The sequence below is a fragment of the Somniosus microcephalus genome, chromosome 21 (genome assembly GCF_052327205.1).
Source record: "Somniosus microcephalus isolate GS21.2 chromosome 21, FLI_Smic_1.0, whole genome shotgun sequence".
NCBI lineage: Eukaryota > Metazoa > Chordata > Chondrichthyes > Squaliformes > Somniosidae > Somniosus > Somniosus microcephalus.
The window spans coordinates 35,155,598-35,175,170 of NC_141007.1; the positions used below are offsets into that span (position 1 = coordinate 35,155,598).

General features: G+C 43.8%; 1 protein-coding gene across 3 annotated transcripts in view; it reads left to right on the forward strand.

The window, feature by feature from the left end:
• The window catches only part of LOC147102698 (forkhead box protein K2-like), an 84,409-nt gene extending 69,821 nt beyond the window's left edge, over positions 1-14,588 (forward strand). For 2 of the 3 annotated variants that reach the window (XM_085963414.1, XM_085963417.1), the window contains exons 8-9: positions 403-612; positions 13,261-14,588. In XM_085963414.1, the coding sequence (XP_085819540.1) occupies positions 403-612; positions 13,261-13,457 (407 nt within the window). In that variant the 3' untranslated portion in view covers positions 13,458-14,588. The remainder of the gene's footprint in view (positions 1-402; positions 613-13,260) is intronic. The other variant, XM_085963415.1, reaches the window with a different exon arrangement.
• Positions 14,589-19,573: the final 4,985 nt, after the last annotated feature.

Below are 19,573 nucleotides of genomic sequence, written 5' to 3' on the forward strand. Positions count from 1 at the left end.
ATTAATGGTATGACTGGTGCTTTGTTTTTAACTCTCGTAGAAGTGAAATTTGCCACCCAACAAAATTGAAAACTCAGCCATTTTTGGAAACAAGTTGCAATAAAGGAATTACCAATATTCAGTCCAAACATGGGTTATTGACTGCCCAGAATATCTATAACAATGCATTTACTAAGTGCCAAGAAAATCTAAGGGATTAATATTGCTCTATTGATTTCCCTTTAGGGGTAGCAGCCTCTGAATAGTTGTTGACATCCAATGAGATTGTGTGTAGACAATGTAAAACATCTTGCTTTTGGTAAATTTAGTGCAAAAACTGTTGTTTCCACATATATGTAGGGAATGGGTTGAAATTGAGAAACTTTCAATTAAATGATAGTTTTCTTCTATTCTGTTTTACAGTCAAAGTGGAGCCTATTCCTGCAATTGCACCAGCTTCAATAGGTACTGCTAGTCGCTTCATTCAGACTTCGCAGGGTACACCCATACAGACAGTTACTATACTACAACAGGCTCCTCTGGGCCAGCACCAGTTACCCCTTAAACCAATTGCACAGAATGGAACACACGTGGTGCCCATCTCCTCAGTAACACATGGACAAGCTAACACTGGTAATTCTATATTTTTGTGCTTTCTTTGTAGGTTTAACTATACGCCTCATTTCTTTAAATATGGAATGTAAATACCTATCTACAATTGAGTTTTATTCTTACGGTTTCTATCTTCTTTCCCCCCCCCCCCCCCCCCCCCCCCCCCCCAAGCCAACCCTCCTCAGTTCAGGACAGGGGAGAGAAATTTATGTCCCTGCCCTGAGCAAATAGTCACCTTTAACCTAAGATTTTCACTAGATTTATTTAAACAAACCAGAAACGTCAGATCCTTTATTTCAATACTGGATGCAATTGAACCCATCCCCAGGATTTCCTTCCTCCTCCCTTGAAGGTGTATGTTAGATTATGGTTCCATGGGCACGTGCAGTGTCCCAATATGTTGTCCAAGTGAGCTTTCTTCATGTGGGAGACTCAACTGTGTGTGTCAGCAGATTAGTTGACTGTACGGAAGCATCAAGCTGAGTCCTATTCTATCCTCCCCTAACACCTACACGCAGCAGGGGTTAGTAGATGGGAAACCCTAGCTCGGGTACTGAAGCAACTCATCAGCTGAGATTGATTAACTCAATGGGCAGCACGGTGGCATAGTGGTTAGCACTGTTGCCTCACAGCGCCAGGGACCCGGGTTCGAATCCGGCCTCGGGCGACTGTCTGTGTGGAGTTTGCACATTCTCCCCGTGTTTGCGTGGGTTTCCTCCGGGTGCTCCGGTTTCCTCCCACAGTCCAAAGATGTGCGGGTTAGGTTGATTGGCTATGATAAATTGACCCTTAGTGTTAGGGGGATTAAATACGTGGGGTTACGGGGATAGGGTGGGATATGTGTTGGTGTAGGGGTTACGGGGATCGGGTGGGATATGTGTCGGTGCAGGCTCGATGGGCCAAAATGGCCTCTATCTGCACTGTGGGGTTTCTGTGATTCTGTGAATACAGACCAGGGATCAAAATCAGGACCACGAGTCCGTATCACATTAGATACTGAGCCCTCTTGGGAGGAGAGGGCAAAGAAATTGACCCTTTCACTTTTACATTTTAAACAAACTGGACAAATAATATGCTGTTGTGCTTTGAGCTGCTTTCAGAAGTAGTCATGTTGGGCACACTGAGTATATCATAGCATGTGATGTAAACATTCTGCTTGAACAGTTTATAAAAAAAAAAAAAAAAAATCTTTGTTATATTAACTTGATAAATTTTCTTTCATCAGATTCTTAGTTACTTTTTTTGACAACGGAGTTAAAAATCTCCTACATAATTATGTACCAATAAACATTGTCTTGCCCCTATAATCTAATCTTTTAAAAGTTATGGTCATGTTTTGATTGTTTTCAGGCTACTGTGTATCTAATACTGTCTGTTTCTATTCTGGCTTGTAATATTTAGCCATAAAATCCATAGTCCTCCTTTTAGGTGTACTTTCTACCATGCAACCAATCCATTTTGAGGGAGGAAGGAAAAAGGAACTTGAATTTAAGTGCATTTCACACTTCCGGATGTCCCAAAGTACTTCACAGCCAATGAAGTACCTTTTGAAGTATAGTCACCGTTGTAATGTAGAAACACACTTCAACCAATTCTACACAGCAAGGTCCCACAGACAGTAATGAGATAAGTTACCAGATAATCTGTTTCTGGTGGTGCTGGATGAGAGATACATTTTGAGGGTAGACAGGGTCTTGGTTTAACGTCTCATCTGAAAGCTGGCACCTCCCAATGGTGCAGTACTCACTCAGTACAGCACTGAAGTATCATCCTAGGTATATGCTCAAGTCTCTGGAGTGGGACTTCTGACTCAAAGGTGAGACTGCTGTCCCTGAGTCAAAGTTGACACCTTTTTTGAAAATATTTCCCAGGGAAATTGAGAATTAAAAGAAATAAAAACAGAAAATGCTGGAGATACTCAGCAGGTCAGGCAGCATCTGTGAAGAGAGAAACAGAGTTAACGTTTCAGGTCGATGACCTTTCGTCAGAACTGGAAAAAAGCAGGAAATGGAACAGACTTTTAAGCAAGTGTAGGGGCTGGGAAGGGGGGAGGGGATGAAAGGGAAGGTCTGTGATCGGATAGAAGGCAGGAGAGGTTAAGAGACATTTTGCCTTGAATATCTCTTAATGTCTCTTAACCTCTCCTGCCTTCTATCCTATCACAGACCTTCCCTTTTGTTCTTTCATCTCCTCCCCCCTTTCCCAGCCCCTACACTTGCTCTTTAACAAAAAACTTTTTTTCTTCCTTTCAGGTGTCGAGGATCGCAAGCTTCAACAACTCTTGGACACCAACGCCCCTCCGCAACCTTCTTCCCCATCACTTTCCTCTGACCCCATCCCTTCTCCCCATCTTGCCCCCTGCCGCATTTTCACTATCCCCTCTGACCCCGAACGATCCGTCCTTAGCAAAGGCTAAAGTTTCATCCCCTTACGCCCCCACCTCAATGAATTTCGAGCTCGGCACGATGCTGAGCTCTTTTTCCGCCGCCTTCGTCTCCGTGCCCACTTCTTTGGCCAGGAGTCTTCTCCCCCGCAAGGCCGACCCTTTTCCCCCGCTTTCAGAATTCTCGTTCTACCTGGACCCCTCCCTCTGGCCTCTTACCCTCTCTAGATCTTTTCATTGCAAACTGTTGGCGTGACATTGGCCGTCTCCATTTCTCTGCTCCCCTCACTCACTCCAATCTACCTCCCTCTGAACTTGCAGCACTCCATTCTCTCAGATCCAACCCCAACATTGTCATTAAACCTGCTGACAAGGGTGGTGCAATTGTTGTTTGGCGAACCGACCTCTACCTAGCGGAAGATGAACGCCAACTCTCCGACACCTCCTCCTACCTCCACCTGGACCATGACCCCACTACTGAACATCAAGCCACCATTTTCAAGACCGTCACTGACCTCATCTCTGCAGATCTTCCCCCCCCCCCCCCCCCCACGGCCACCATCCTCATAGTTCCCCAACCCCGCACAGCCCACTTCTACCTCTTTCCCAAGATCCACAAACAGGACTGCCCTGATGGACCCATCGTTTCAGCCTGTTCTTGCCCCACGAAACTTATCTCTTCCTATCTCGACTCTTTTTTTTCTCCCCTTGTCCAGTCTCTTCCCACCTACATCCGCAACTCTTCCGACGCCCTCCACCACTTTAACAGTTTCCTGGCCCCAACCGCCTCCTTTTCATTATGGATGTACAATCCCTCTACACCTCCATCCCCCACCAGGATGGCCTGAGGACGCGCCGCTTCTTCCTTGAACAGAGGCCCAACCAGTCCCCATCCACCACCACCCTCCTCCGCCTGGCTGAACTTGTTCTCGCATTGAACAACTTCTCCTTTTGATTTGGAGGAAGTGAGTGGAGTCAAAGGTGTTGCTATGCCTGCCTTGCCGTGGGATATGTGGAACACTTTGTTGCTCTCCTACTCGGGTCCCCTCCCTCACCTCTTTTTCCGGTACATTGATGACTGTATCAGTGCCGTTTCCTGCTCTTGCCCTGAACTAGATAATTTCATTCACTTTGCTTCCAATTTCCACCCTTCCCTCACCTTCACATGGTCCAGCTCCGACTCTTCCCTTCCTCGACTTCTCCGTCTCCATCTCTGGGGATAGGTTATTGACAAACATTCACTACAAGCCCACAGCTACCTGGACTACACTTCCTCCCACCCCACTTCCTGTAAGGACTCTCTTCCATTCTCCCAGTTTCTCCGTCTCTGCTGCATCTGCTCTGACGATGCCACCTTCCATACCAGTGCTTCTGACATGTCTTCCTTTTTCCTAAACCGAGGATTCCCCTCTACAGTGGTTGACACAGCCCTTAACCGTGTCCGTTCTATCTTCCGCACTTCTGTCCTCACCCCTGCCCCTCCTGGAACCACGATAGAGTTCCCCTTGTCCTCACCTTTCCCCCCACCAGCCCCCACATTCAACGGATCATCCTCCGCCATTTCCGCCACCTCCAGAGTGGTCCCACCACCAAACACATCTTCTCCTCACCTCCCCTTTCAGCATTCCGAAGGGGCTGCTCCCTCTGCGACACCCTGATCCACTCCTCTATCACCCCCAACACCCCTTCCCCTTTGCCCGGCACCTTCCCGTGCAAGCGCAGGAGATGCAGCACATGCCCTTATACCTCCCCCTTCCCACTGTCCAGTGCCCCAAACACCCCTTCCAGGTGAAACAGCGATTTACTTGTACTTCTTGCAATTTAGTATACTGTATTCGCTGCTCACGATGTGGTCTCCTCTACATTGGGGAGCCCAAACGCAGATTGGGTGACCGCTTTGCGGAACACCTCTGTTCAATCCATAAGGGGGACCCTGAATTTCCGGTCGCCTGTCACTTTAATTCTTCGCTCCACTTCCACTCAGACCTCGCCATCCTCGGCTCTTGCATTGTTCCACGGAAGCGTAGAGTAAACTCGAGGAACAGCACCTCATCTTTCAATTAGGCACTTTACAGCCTTCTGGATTCAACATAGAGTTCAACCATTTCAGATCATAACCTCGGCCCCTATCCTATATATATTTTTTATCCACCCCTTTTGTTTGTGTCTTTTCTTCTCTCCCACATGGCAGCTGTGTCTCATTCTGCCAGCACAATTTACAATTCATCTAGAGCCATCCTTTGTTTCTTAACCTGTTCCATTACCATCTCCTCTTGCCTTGAATATCTCTTAACCTCTCCTGCCTTCTATCCGATCACAGACCTTCCCTTTCATCCCCTCCCCCCCTTCCCAGCCTCTACACTTGCTTTTAAATCTGTTCCATTTCCTGCTTTTTTCCAGTCCTGACGAAAGGTCATCGACCTGAAACGTTAACTCTGTTTCTCTCTTCACAGATGCTGCCTGACCTGCTGAGTATCTCCAGCATTTTCTGTTTTTATTTCTTTTAATTCTCAATTTCCCTGGGAAATATTTTCAAAAAAGGTGTCAACTTTGACTCGGGGACAGCAGTCTCACCTTTGAGTCAGAAGTCCCACTCCAGAGACTTGAGCATATACCTAGGATGATACTTCAGTGCTGTACTGAGTGAGCACTGCACCATTGGGAGGTGCCAGCTTTCCGATGAGACGTTAAACTGAGACCCTGTCTACCCTCTCAATTTATCTCTCATCCAGCACCACCAGAACAGATTATCTGGTAACTTATCTCATTACTGTCTGTGGGACCTTGCTGTGTATAATTGGTCGAAGTACCCAGGACCTCCCTAAGTGCTTCACAGCCAATGAAGTAAAATGTTATTGCATAACCAAACTCCAGGAGCTGCACAGATACATAATTTTAACCTTCCTTTGTGGAAGTGGTTGGCTTTTGCTTTTGCTTTGTGTTGCCTTCTGATGGGACAGCTGAGATAGGACACTGGGATTACAGGCTGTGGAGAAAAACTCATGTTGCACTGCTACCCTTCATTCTGATCATATCGCTCCCTATGATTTTATGTATTCCATAAATTGTTGAGACTTGGATAGTTGCTCAAAAAAGAGGAATATTAAAAGAATGAAGCGTGGGATTAGACTAGATGGCTTATGTGCAGAAAAACTCCAACCTAGAATGTCACAGTACAGAAACAGACTATTTGGTGCCCATCAAGTCTTTTGATTCTATTTTAAAAAGGTAGGGCGAGTCTGTTTGGCACCATAAATCTTAACACCTTCCATATCTAAATTCAAAACAAAATGAATGGGACGGACAAGCATGCAGCGTGGAATCTATTTGAAAGTGCCTGTAAACATTTTTATCTTGGCATGTACATACTGAGTCAACTCTAATTTCCCTCGGATAGATAGCAATTATTGTGTGAACTTGGTGCTCTAAATATAGGTAATAAACAGGACCATGATATTGGTACTTGTGGAATACTGATCTTACTCAAGTATTAAAATGCACCATTTGCAAATATATTTAGATGTAAACAAAGTTCTGTGTAACTCAATAGTCAAGCTGAAGTATCACTGTTTTAAATGTGCACAATTTCCCAGCAAATTTTTGGCACAACTTTCTTGCAATATGTGAGTAAGCCAGGGTACCAATTGGGTGAACTTGTAAAAGTGGCATCATTTCTGACGTTGCACTTGTGCTGTATATTTTTTTGAAAAAGGTCTAGTTCTGTCCGATCTTTTTCTCCAATGGCATGTTGGACCACACCTTTGTAGTTTCATACATCAGTGAAGTGTGTTCACATATATTTCTCAGAAAAATAGAGCCTGTTTGCTCTGCCTCATAGAAACATAGAAGATAGGAGTAGGCCATTCGGCCCCTCGAGCCTGCTCCGCCATTCAATGAGATCATGGCTGATCATCCAAATTCAGTACCCTGTCCCTGCCTTCTCCCCATATCCCTTGATCCCTTTAGCCTTAAGAAATATATCTAACTCCTTCTTGAATATATTTGATGAATTGGCCTCCACTGCCTTCTGTGGTAGAGAATTCCACAGGTTCACTACTCTCTGGGTGAAGAAATTCCTCCTCATCCCTGTCCTAAATGGCTTACCCCTTATCCTTAGACTGTGACCCCTGGTTCTGGACTCCCTGGCCATCGGGAACATCCTTCCAGCATCTAGTCTCTCTAGTCCTGTTAGAATTTTATAAGTTTCAATGAGATCCCCTCTCATTCTTCTTAACTCCAACGAGTATAAGCCCAATCGACCCAATCTCTCCTCATACGTCATTCCTGCCATCCCAGGTATCAGTCTGGTGAATCTTCGCTGCACTCCCTCCATGGCAAGAACATCCTTCCTCAGATAAGGCGACCAGAACTGCGCACAATACTCAAGGTGTGGCCTCACCAAGGCCCTGTACAACTGCAGCAAGACATCCTTGTTCCTGTACTCAAGCCCCCTCGCTACGAAGGCCAACATACCATTTGCCTTCTTAACTGCCTGCTGCACATGCATGCTTACCTTCAGTGATTGGTGCACAAGGACACCCAGGTCTCATTGCACTTCCCCTTCTCCCAATCTATTGCTGTTCAGATAATAATCTTGCCTTCCTGTTTTTGCCAAAGTGGATAACCTCGCATTTATCCACATTATACTGCATCTGCCCAATCACCCAACCTGCCCAAATCATACTGGAGTTTCTCAGCATCCTCCTCAAAACGGAACTGGTAACCTTGTGTTCAGGACTATAATGTTGGAGCATGATCCACATGTTTTGAGTGAAGAGTCCATTTGTGAGGGTGGATCAAGGTCTGGGTCAGAGAAGCAGAGACATTAATTTGGTTCTGGTGCAAATATGTAGGGTGTTGGAGCAGCTCCCACCCTGATGCTGCTTCAAAGTGAAAATCTTCAAGGATGTTAAGAGGGGGAATTTTTTAATTTTATTCATTCACGGGACTTGAGCGTCGCTGGTGAGGCCAACATTTATTGCCCAACCTGAATTGCCCTTGAGAAGGTGGCACGGTGGCATAGTGGTTAGCACTATTGCCTCACAGCGCCAGGGACCCGGGTTCAAATCCGGCCTCGGGCGACTGTGTGGAGTTTGCACATTCTCCCTGTGTCTGCGTGGGTTTCCTCCGGGTGCTCCGGTTTCCTCCCACAGTCCAAAGATGTGCAGGTTAGGTTGATTTGGCTATGATAAATTGACCCTTAGTGTTAGGGGATTAAATACGTGGGGTTACGGGGATAGGGTGGGATATGTGTTGGTGCAGGCTCGATGGGCCGAAATGGCCTCTATCTGCACTGTAGATTCTGTGAAGGTGGCGATGAGGCACCTTCTTGAACTGCTGCAGTCTGTGTGGTGAAGGTACTCCCCTAGTGCTGTTCGGTAGGGAGTTCCAGGATTTTGACTCTGTGACGATGAAGGAACGGCAATATATTTCCAAGTGAGGATGGTGTATGACTTGGAGGAGGTGGTGTTCCCATGTGCCTGCTGCCCTTGTCCTTCTAGGCAGTAGAGGTAGCAGGCTTGGAAGGTAGTTGGCGAGTTGCTGCACTGTGCCTTTTAGATGGTTTCCACTGCAGCCATGTTGTGCCTGTGATGGAGGGACTGAATGTTTAAGCTGGTGAATGGGGTGCCGATCAAGCGGGCTGCTTTGTCCTGGATGGTGTTGTGCTTCTTGAGTGTTGGAGCTGCACTCATCCAAGCAAGTGGAGAGTATTCCATCACACTCCTGACTTGTGCTTTATAGATGGTGGAAATGCTTTTTGGAGTCAGGAGGTGAGTCACTCACTGCAGAATATCCAGCCTCTGACTTGCTCCAGTAGTTATTAAGGTATTTATGCAGCTGGTCCAGTAAAGTTTCTGGTCAATGGTGATCCTCTCTTCCCCCTCCCCCCTCCCAGGATGTTGATGGTGGGGGATTTGACGATGGTAATGTCATTGAATGTCAAGAGGAGGTGCTTAGACTCTTGCTTGTTGGAGATGGTCATTTCCTGGCACTTGTTTGCTGCGAATGCTACTTGCCACTTACCAGCCCAAGCCTGGATGTTGTCCAGGTCTTGCTGCATGTGGGCACGGACTGCTTCATTATCTGAGTAATCGTGGATGAAACTAAACCCTCTGCAATCATCAGCGAACATCCCCACTTCTGGCCGTATGATGGTGGGAAGGTCATTGATGAAGCAGCTGAAGATGGTTGGGCCTAGGACACTGCCTTGAACCCGTGCAGCAATGTCCTGGGATTAAGATGATTGGTCTCCAACAATCACCGCCATCTTTCTTTGTGCTAGGTATGACTCCAGCCAGTGGAGAGTTTTCTCCCTGATCCCCATTGACTTCACTTTTACTAGGGCTCCTTGGTGCCACACTCCGTCAACTGTTGCCTTGATGTCCAGGGCTGTCACTCTTGCCTCACCTCTGGAATTCAGCTCTTTTGTCCATGTTTGAACCACGGCTATAATGAGGTCTGGCGCAGAGTGATCCTGGCGGAACCCAAGCTGAGCATTGGTGAGTAAGTGCTGCATGATAGCACTATTGATGACATGTTCCATCACTTTGCTGATGATTGAGAGTAGTCTGGTGGGGTGGTAATTGGGCAGATTGGATTTGTCCTGCTTTTTGTGGACCGGACATACTTGAGCAATTTTCCACTTTGTCGGGTAGATGTCAGTATTGTAGCTGTACAGGAACAGCTTGGTTAGAGGCGTGACAGTTTTGGAGCATGTCCAGCACTGCACTGCAGCCGGGATGTTGTCGGGGCCCATGGCCTTTGCTGTATCCAGTGCGCTCAGCCGTTTCTTGATATCACGTGGAGTGAAATTAATTGGCTGAAGACTGGCATCTGTGATGGTGGGGACCTCAGGAGAAGGCCAAGATGGATCATCCACTTGCCACTTTAGGCTGAAGATGGTTGTGAACGCTTCAGCCTTGTCTTTTGCACTCACGTGCTGGGCTCTGCCATTGTTGAGGATGGGGATGTTCATGGAGGCTCCTCCTCCCGTTAGTTGTTTAACTGTTCACCATTCATGACTGGATGTGGCAGGACTGCAGAGCTTAGATCTGATCCGTTGGTTATGAGATCGCTTAGCTCTGTCTATAGCATGCTGCTTTCTCTGTTTAGTCTTTTCTTTTTTAGCATGCTGTAGTTCTGTATTGTAGCTTCACCAGGTTGGCACCTCATTTTCAGGTACTCCTGACATGCTCTTTTACACTCCTCATTGAACCAGGGTTGGTCGCCTGGCTTGATGGTAACGGTAGTGCGGGATATGCCGGGCCATAAGGTTACAGATTGTGGTGGACAGTGTTGCCTCTTATTTTTTTTTGGTGCATGGGCCCTTGAACGGGCTGCGCAGCCCATTCAAATGTTTACGCATGTGCAGTTTTTCCTCATAAAAGCCAGTGCGGGACGTCCAGAGCACTGCGTGGCCACGCAGCTTAACGGAAACATTGGTGATGGAATACAATTCTGCTGCTGCTGATGGCCCACAGTGCCTCATGGATGCCAGTTTTGAACTGATCTATATCTGTTCTGAATCGATCCCATTTAGCATGGTGGTAGTGCCACACATGAAGGGTGTCCTCAGTGTGAATGCGGGACCTCGTCTCCACAAAGACTGCAGCGGTCACTCCTTCCAATACTGTCATGGACAGATGCATCTGCGACAGATAGATTGGTGAGGTCGAGGTCAAGTATGTTTTCCCTCTTATTTCTCTCGCTGCCTGTCGCAGGCCCAGTCTGGAGACTATGTCCTTCAGGGCTCGGTCAGTCGTGGTGGTACTGAGCGACTCTTGGTGACTGACAAGGAAGTACCCCCACCCAGAGTACATTCTGTGCCCTTGCTGCCCTCCGTGTTTCTTCCAAGTGGTGTTTACCATGGAGGAGTATTGATCCATCAGCTGAGGGAGGGCGGTAGGTGGTATTCAGCAGGAGGTTTCTATGTCCATGCCATGTTTGACCTGATGCCATGAGACTTCATGGGGTCCGGCATCAATGTTGAGGACTCCCAGGGCCACTCCCTCCTGACTACATCACTGTGCCGCCACCCCTGGTGGGTCTATCCTGCCAGTGGGACAGGACATACCATGGGATAGTGATGGAGAAGTCTGGGACATTGAAAGGTATGGTTCTGTGAGTATGACTGTCAGGCTGTTGCTTGACTACTCTGTGGGACAGCTCTACCAATTTTGACACAAGCCCCCACCAGATGTTGGTAACGACGACTTTGCAAGGTTGGCTGGGCTGGGTGTGCCTTTATCGTGTCTGAATCTAATACCAAGGTCGATGTTGGGTGGTCCGTCCGGTGTTATTCTCATGCTTTTTTTGTTTGATACAACGGAGTGGCTTGCTAGGCCATTTCAGAGGGCAGTTAAGAGTCAACCACATTGCTATGGGTCTGGAGTCACATATAGGCCAGACTGGGTAAGGACGGCAGATTTCCTTCCCTAAAGGACATTAGTGAACCAGTCGGGTTTTTACGACATTCCATTAGCTTCGTGGTCACCATTACTGATACTAGCCGATAACTGCTGCAGTGAGATTAGCTGTTTCAAAGTTGTTCATTTGAAAATATTTCATGAAGTCTTATTTCTGAATCCATCATGATTTGTAACTGCAGTTATCGGTGTGGTTGTAGAATTTTATCAGCTCTTTCCTGCCATTGTACGGGATTCCACAAGTTCAAAAAGTAAAGTTGACTTACCTCCATGAACTTGGTAACCCCGTTGAATGTTGTACCCTTAAACCCAAAAATCCAGCCTCTGATTTCTTTTTCTGAGTAGAGTGTATTTCTTAAGTGGGTGAATCTATCTTTTGAGTGCCTTGGAGAGTGTATGAATCATATTGGCGAACGTTACTTACATGGAGCACTCTCATGCCATGGAGTATAAATCTGTCTTCCAGTGAAGACCTTTATTTTCGCTGATCACTGCTGCTGAAATAACACACCAGGCCCAAAAGCTGGGAGACACTGATTATAATTATGTTCATAATTGGATGTGAATTCTCCAAATGAAGCGGGAGAATAGATTCGCTTTCTAGTCGCACACCTTCGTTCATTTAATGGGAAGCATTTCCCATAAACTTGCTCAGCTGACCTCTGACTCTTTAAACCTGAAAGTTACATACTTTTAGTTATCAATTGTCACTGTATTTTAGAACATGTGGCTTTACTCCTCCTGGGAAAAGAATTGACCGTGCACAGAAGGCTTGTGCCTTTTATGCAGAATGAGAGAGTGAATGAGTCATGGGACTGACTTTAGTGCTCCAAATACTTTCAGGCATTTACTTCAGTAATTCTCCTGTTGGTGATGGTTAGGGGACTCGCTGGATAGGTGATGCGCACTCAATGTATCTCCATTATAAAATGCCTGTAATCGGCCACAATCATTGTATGTTACCGTCTCATTACACTAGGCAAGTTGTTGCAGAGTAAAGCGAGCAGAAGTAACCAAAATCCTATTTTACCACCTGGTGGTTAAAAGTTTAGACACTTAGGTTAGCAATTTATACCTAAGATTTCAGCTAAGTGTCTAAACTTTTAACCACCAGGTGGTAAAATAGGATTTTGGTTACTTCTGCTCGCTTTACTCTGCAACAACTTGCCTAGTGTAATGAGACGGTAACATACAGTGATTATGGCCGATTACAGGCAGTTAGTAAATATGCAGTATTTTGTTCATATGTGGAATTAGGATATTTTTGGGTGTATTTCATTTCTGTAGATGAGAATGGGGTCACTATCATTTCAGATCACTCCATTTTATATTTCGGAAGCTTTGGAATCACAACTGTTTTTGCGGCTTTTCTTTGTCCCCTCCGTGAGTTCTGGGCTATCCAGAGAGCTGTGCTCCCTCTAACCTACCAACACAAGGATATGGCACAGTGAAAACTTTTTTTGAAATGAAAAGTAAAAATGAATGTAGACAGCAGGTCAGTCAGCATCTGAAAAAGAAACAACATACCATCAATTCCAGTGTGATCTTTCATTGGAACCCAATCTTGCCCGAACTTGATCATTCCCAAACTTCTTAAAATTTGGCTTAATTTCATTCTTGCGATTGTAGGTTGATAGTAAGTATTTTTTTTTAAATTAGCAAATTTATTTAATTGTATATGGCATCAAATTGAATTATAACTTATCAATACAAGTATTTATAAGGACCTTTTTAATAATTGTGGGGACATACAGGCATAAATTAGATAACAGCATAACAATGGAACTATCCTGGAAAACCTCATAGGGATTGACTCCTTAAATAGGCCTATAAATATTAATTCTGTTCTGTCTCTTGCAGCTGCTGCAAGCCCATTACACATGTTGGCGACCCACGCCTCCGCATCAGCATCCCTTCCCACAAAGCGCCAAAATGGAGACCAAGGAGAACGGCCCGAGATTAAACGTATCAAAACGGAAGACGGAGAAAGCATACTTGTTGCTGTCAAGGTGGAAGCCCCAGCTGTGGCTGCGAGTGTACACAACAGCCAAAACTGAAGACTGGGGGATGGGATACGCCGCTTACTTTTTATCCAATGCAAGGTGCCAAATGGACAAGTCTAACTTAACATCTAGAACTTCAGAATGTGTTGACTCGTTAGGGTTTAGGGGCCCTGTATGAGCGACTGTAAACTGCAGCACTGAGAAACAGGAAGCCTTAAAACACAGGAATAAATTAAAGAAACTGAACAAATTTAAAAACATGATGCCCCTGATAAGAGGCTGTTCCTCCTGCTCAACTACCTCAGTGCTCACTGGGAAAGGGAGAGATGGGGAGGGCCACAGCTAGCCACACACATCTGACGTTCTCCATCAGATACTTACAGACTTGAGCACACCAGTGTGACGGCAGCATGGCAAGTGCTTACTGTACACCAATTACAAAAGATTGTATATTACATAAAGGGAACAACGGTGTGGACCCATTTCCTACATCTGGCAGCTAGCCTTTGACCTACCTAAAGCAGTTGTTAGTAAATATGCAGTATTTTGTTCATATGTGGAATTAGGATATTTTTGGGTGTATTTCATTTCTGTAGATGAGAATGGGGTCACTATCATTTCAGATCACTCCATTTTATATTTCAGAAGCTTTGGAATCACAACTGTTTTCGTACGTAAATTTAATTTTATGTTCAGTGAAAATGAATGTAGTTATGTTTTTTTAAATAACCAATGGAGTGGTTAAAAGTTTACTTCAGTCTATTTGAATCCAGATAAAGCTACTTTACACCTGCAGATTTTCATATTTTAACAGATTCCTGATGAATTTAATCAATTTTTATTAATGTGTAGTGATCAAATGCTTCGGGTTTGCATGTGTTGGGCAAGAAGACAATGTAACTGAGCCGTTACCTGACCTAAATGAACAGTTATTAATTTGACCGGCGCTGCACTTAACTACTGCTTATTTGCTTTCTTTGCTTATTTGTTACTTTGTGTTGACGTTGGCTATTCCTGGCTTGGTTTTGCAGGCTATACTTCAGAAGAAAAGAAGAAAAACACATTGCTGCAAACTGTTTATTTAAGAGGAGAAGAAAAAAACTTGCATATCTGTTCTGGGCTATTGGGACCTGGTAACTGTTGCTAAAAATCAAACTGCAGAATAAAAACCTTGTTTAAATATGATGTCCATGTAGTCAGGGTTACACATACTCAAAATGGTATTGTGCACAAAATATATTTCATGGCATGTACAGATCTATGAAATCCATTCTCTTTTTTTCCTCTTTCTCTCCCCCCCCCCCCCCCCCCTTCCCAAAAACAGCCAACAGCTTAATGAGTTTTATCCACAGGGTAGCTGAGCTGCTGAGTCCCACGTTCAATCCTAGGTCTGCTGAATTAGGTGACCTCAGCTGGGCACTGCAGCGGATTTCATCAACCAGTTTCCTCGCTCCTAATCGCTGTCCCGCGGACTCTGCATAACCGATGAGAACAGGATGAGGCTCACCTGTAGTGCCCCAGAATAACCTGTTTAGGTTCATGGCCACTTGGGTGACTTTTTTACATCAATAAAGTAGCATGATAATTTTATATTACATTCTTCTTCAGCGGTTCACACGTACTCTATTTCAAAGTCATGTTTATGGTATTAAAGAAGTTAATAGGAACAAATAAAGATTGAAACGTAGCCAAAGTTAAAATGGAGCAGCCTGATGCTGGTAGGTTAATCCCAGCTTTGCGCCCATTATTCTCAATCACTTGAATTGCTAGTTCAGGCAAGGTGACTGAAGCATTGCTGCAAAGAATGGGTGAGAAAAATTAGCCAATCAAGCCAGGCCACTCAGTGTCCATTGTAGCACAGGAAACGGGGTTAATGGTTTGCCTGCTGACTGTCTGAGTGGAAGGGCCCCTGAACCTGGGGAGAAGCAAAACCCAAAGGATGGGTAGATGTACTGAAACAAAGTAAAAGGATTGTTCAAGAGGCAATGAGATTTAACAGTTGATAACTCATTCATATTTAAGCTACATATGAAATAGTACAACCATGTTAAATTCAAGTTAGTTGTGTCTGAATGGAGATGCTTTAACTTTTGTTTAAAATTACTGACACCAAATTGCTGTAGCTAAGCTTTGTAGATCATCCTATCTGTGTGCACTATATTAAATATATAACAGAAAATGCTAGAAAAACTCAGCAGGCCAGGCAACGTCCGTGGAGAGAGAAACCGAGTTAACGTTTCGGGTCGAAACCCTTCTACAGAACATATTAAATATGATGCTTATCACTGAATTGGGAAACATTAGTACAGGACTACAGCAACCATTGTATTGTCCCATTTTTCCCTATACAAGTCACTGCCCTTCAAAGTAATTAATTGTACCTGAAATGATTTTGCGATGTTTGAGATGTGCAAAGGTGCTATATAAATGCACATCTCTTCTGTCTGAAGAAAGCCCTTCCTTTCCCTCTTCTACTTCCCGCTACTACACTACAGCCCAAAGCAACTGTGCTGTCCATCACCAGGTGTTGAGGTTATTTTAACCCTTTGTGAATATCTAAGTAAACCAACAGGAGGCTTACTCTATTGAAAGATAACATTGCTAACATTCATAGCTGGCATCATTCCAATTTACAATTGCTTTGCTGGAGTGGTCTCTCTCCAGATGTGAATTGAGACCTGAAGGAATTCAGCAAATCTGAGATCAATAAGAGGGTCTGAAATCAGCATCTTGGGAGTTACACCACTAATGTCTTTTTTTGTTCTGCTAAATTTGAGAGATTAACAGACAACTGGATTTAGGTTTTTGTTTATTATCCAAACTCACTTATGAACAACATCAAGTACTTGGCTGAATACCATTAATCCGCTTGAGCTAAACTTCATTTGTTTGTCTTAACACACAGTAAAGGTTGTGTCATCAATGGTGTCTCTTCTCTTGTTGAGTATGACTGTGTAACTTTCTATACCTTTTGGAACAAAATGAAAAGTTTGCCCTGTTTGCTTTACAGCTGAGCCTTAAAAATTGTACAACAGCAAGAAGTGAGGAAATCGCAACATACTGGAATGATTAGTGTGTTTCACAATGTTCTAGGGAGGGGGTGGGAAATAATTTCAGTTCAATCTTTTGTATATTGGAAAGCCACTTTGTTACTGACAAGCTGCCACGCAGATGTATTCTGTACTGTACGAGGGCTGCAAATGTTTGTTTTTTGTAAAACAAGATATTGGTGTTCCAGGACACGTCCGTTACCACAGATTTGTTTAAGTTTCGCTACTCATAAGGACAACCATTTGATTGGAAAGCAAAATGTCAGCTGAAACTAGGGACATTTCAAATTCTACATTGTCACTATATGGGAGGCAAGTGGGAAATGTGTAATATGTATTAGAAAGTAGTTTAATAGCAGTTGCTGTTGCATTCAAAGAGTATGATTGATTCCCTTTTTACTGCAGTGCACAGGTTCCAAAAAAAAATCAACAGCCATACTAGCCAAACTTACTTTTAAAGCTAAATTTGTAGCAGTGTGAATATGGCTTAACAGTGTGGCTTTCTACCACTGGAGGATGGATATTCTGGTTAACACCTTTGAATACTTCCAAAGTACAATTCACTTTCCATGGGAAGGGTATGTTGTCCTCGGTCTCTTTCTCTTCTTCAACCCCCCCCTACTTTTTCAGGAAAAGAAATAACATTCCATGCTTTACCAGGCCACAAATTTGGTGATAAAAGAAACCGGTAGGTAAGAAGGGAGTATGTGCAAACTGTTACCAGACTTGTGCCGTGCCACTCTGCAGCCTGTCAACAGGTGAGTAATAGGCCAGTAATGGCCCAGATTTTTCTTGTGGTAAGGTGCCTAACCCTTTGCTCAATGTATCCCTTAACACTGCTGAAAATGAGAATTAACTGCATGGTCGGTCAAACTTTCAACCCAACACCCCATTACATTACATGCTAATGGTATAATATACCGTGCCACTCGTGGCATTCTTAGAGGTTAAAGTGATCACTTGTATGGGAAATAGAGGGAGGGGCAAATAATGATGCTGCAGCCTGGAATGCTCTTGAAGTTATGGATAAGGTGCATCACTGAGCCAGAATCAAAGGTAGGTTTACTTTTGTTTGGCCTTTTGTTAAATCTGCATTGGTAGTTGATCCTGACACTGAGTTCTTACAGTGGAAAAATGCTTACTTCTCCAGCTTTCACACTGGCACTGTGAATACGAGTTCACAAAAAAACCTTAGATTGTGGCAGAACAGGAAAGAAGCTCGTCATGGTCCAGTCTCTGAACAATTGTAGTTTTCATAAGTGTATATTGCGTATATTTCATGTCACTTTCATGTATGACCCTTGGAGCCAGCAAACTAAGCCTTCATCCCATCTGGCAAGATTTTAACCCATGTTTAATGTCTTTTGAGTTCTTTTGCACATCTGTTTGGCTCACACCAATAATTTTTTTGTCAAAAAAAATGTTGCTGTATCTGGAACCCAAACTGTAGGGAATGCTTCTGATGTTCCACAGTACATCTAATGAACTGGCCAAGACTTTTGAACACGCACAGAAATGTTAACTGTCAAAATATTGCGCTGGTTAGTTGTTTGAGGTATATGAAAGGGGTATTTAGTACGGGGGGTGGGGCTAGGTATACCGCTCATGTTTTTTGTTCTTGTATCTTTACTTTCCCCACATTTAGATTTTGTCTGAGTCATAAGATGTGAAGGCGTGCTATTCTCTCGAGGGAAAATTAAGGGATGCGTAATCAAGTATTCTTGCTATAGCTACTACAGAGTAGTGCTACCGGTTACCTATTTCCTGTCATGGAATAGGCATAATATGATAAAGGTGAAATGAAGGAGATGTATAAACTCGCAAACGTTATTAATCCCACAGTAAAGCATCACACCTTGGGCTAGATGATGTAATGGGATTAAGATCTTTCACCTCTGCTCTGGATTTGAAACGAGCTCAGACTGTTGTAAAGGCCCATCATGTAACCAGTGCAGGGCAGTTTTAATCGTGTTCCTAGAGGATGCAAGCCCATAGGACAACTCGGAATTTGCCACTAGTGAGACTAAAACAAAGGTTGCATGGGAAAATAGAAAGCATTCTTAATGCTGAAATAGAGGAATGCTTTTGAGAGTTGACATTAAAGATGCTTTTTGGGAGGGAGGTAGAGTAGAGGAAGTTTTACTTTGCATCTAACCCAGATTGTTCCTGACCTGCAGTGCTTGTTGTGGATATTAGGATCCAAAAGTATTCATTCCTCGACACAGATATCCTTGAGCATGGCATCACTAAAAATGTGATGTTTGCATTTTACTAAATGCTCATTTACCTCCAGCTCAATATTCTGGGTTTATTAATACTGGTTAGATCCCACCTGGAAGTAGATATTTTGTAGAGAACATTAATGTCAATGGGAATAGTCAGTCCAATATTTCAATTTGTGTTTGTCAATTGAAGAGGATTCCTGCCTGAAATATTTGATCCATGCTATCTTTTACGAACACTGGAACAAAGCAGTCTCAAATACAGATTAGTAAACAGATGTTGCTTTTATGGCATTCGGATTATGTGGCAATTCGATAGAATACGCTTCCTCGTTCAACTCCACACTACACTAGGGTTTAACCAGACTTTATAACTCTCATTGGGTTCCTCCAAAAAAGGGTGAGCTTTGATCAGCCCATTTCCTATTGCAAAGCTGCAAGTAGTTTAACTTCAATAACTTTTTTTGTCATTTTTGGCAAACTATAATTTTATCTTAACAGTAAATTTAGGGGAAAATATTTTTGCATGGTGAAAATGTATGTATGAGATGCCAAGTTTGTGCTATTTCCCACAGCTTAGCTGTGGCAAAACAGGCATTTTAAACTACCACTGAAAGATGAATGTATTTTCATTTGTTTTGGAGGAAAGCTGGTGTTTTGACTTAAATGTCTACTTTGTGTACTTATTTTGACTCCAGTCAAATTACTATGTTTTTGAATGCACAAGATAACTGATATATTCACTTTAAAAGTAATTATGGGAGTATTTGTTTTAAATGAAACATCAACGTGAGCAATAGCACTTGATCTTGTTTCAGAAGGTTACAGGATTGTCTTAATCTTACAAGAGGTTATGGATACTTAATTGCTGATGGTCAAATATGTGAGAAGCAAATAT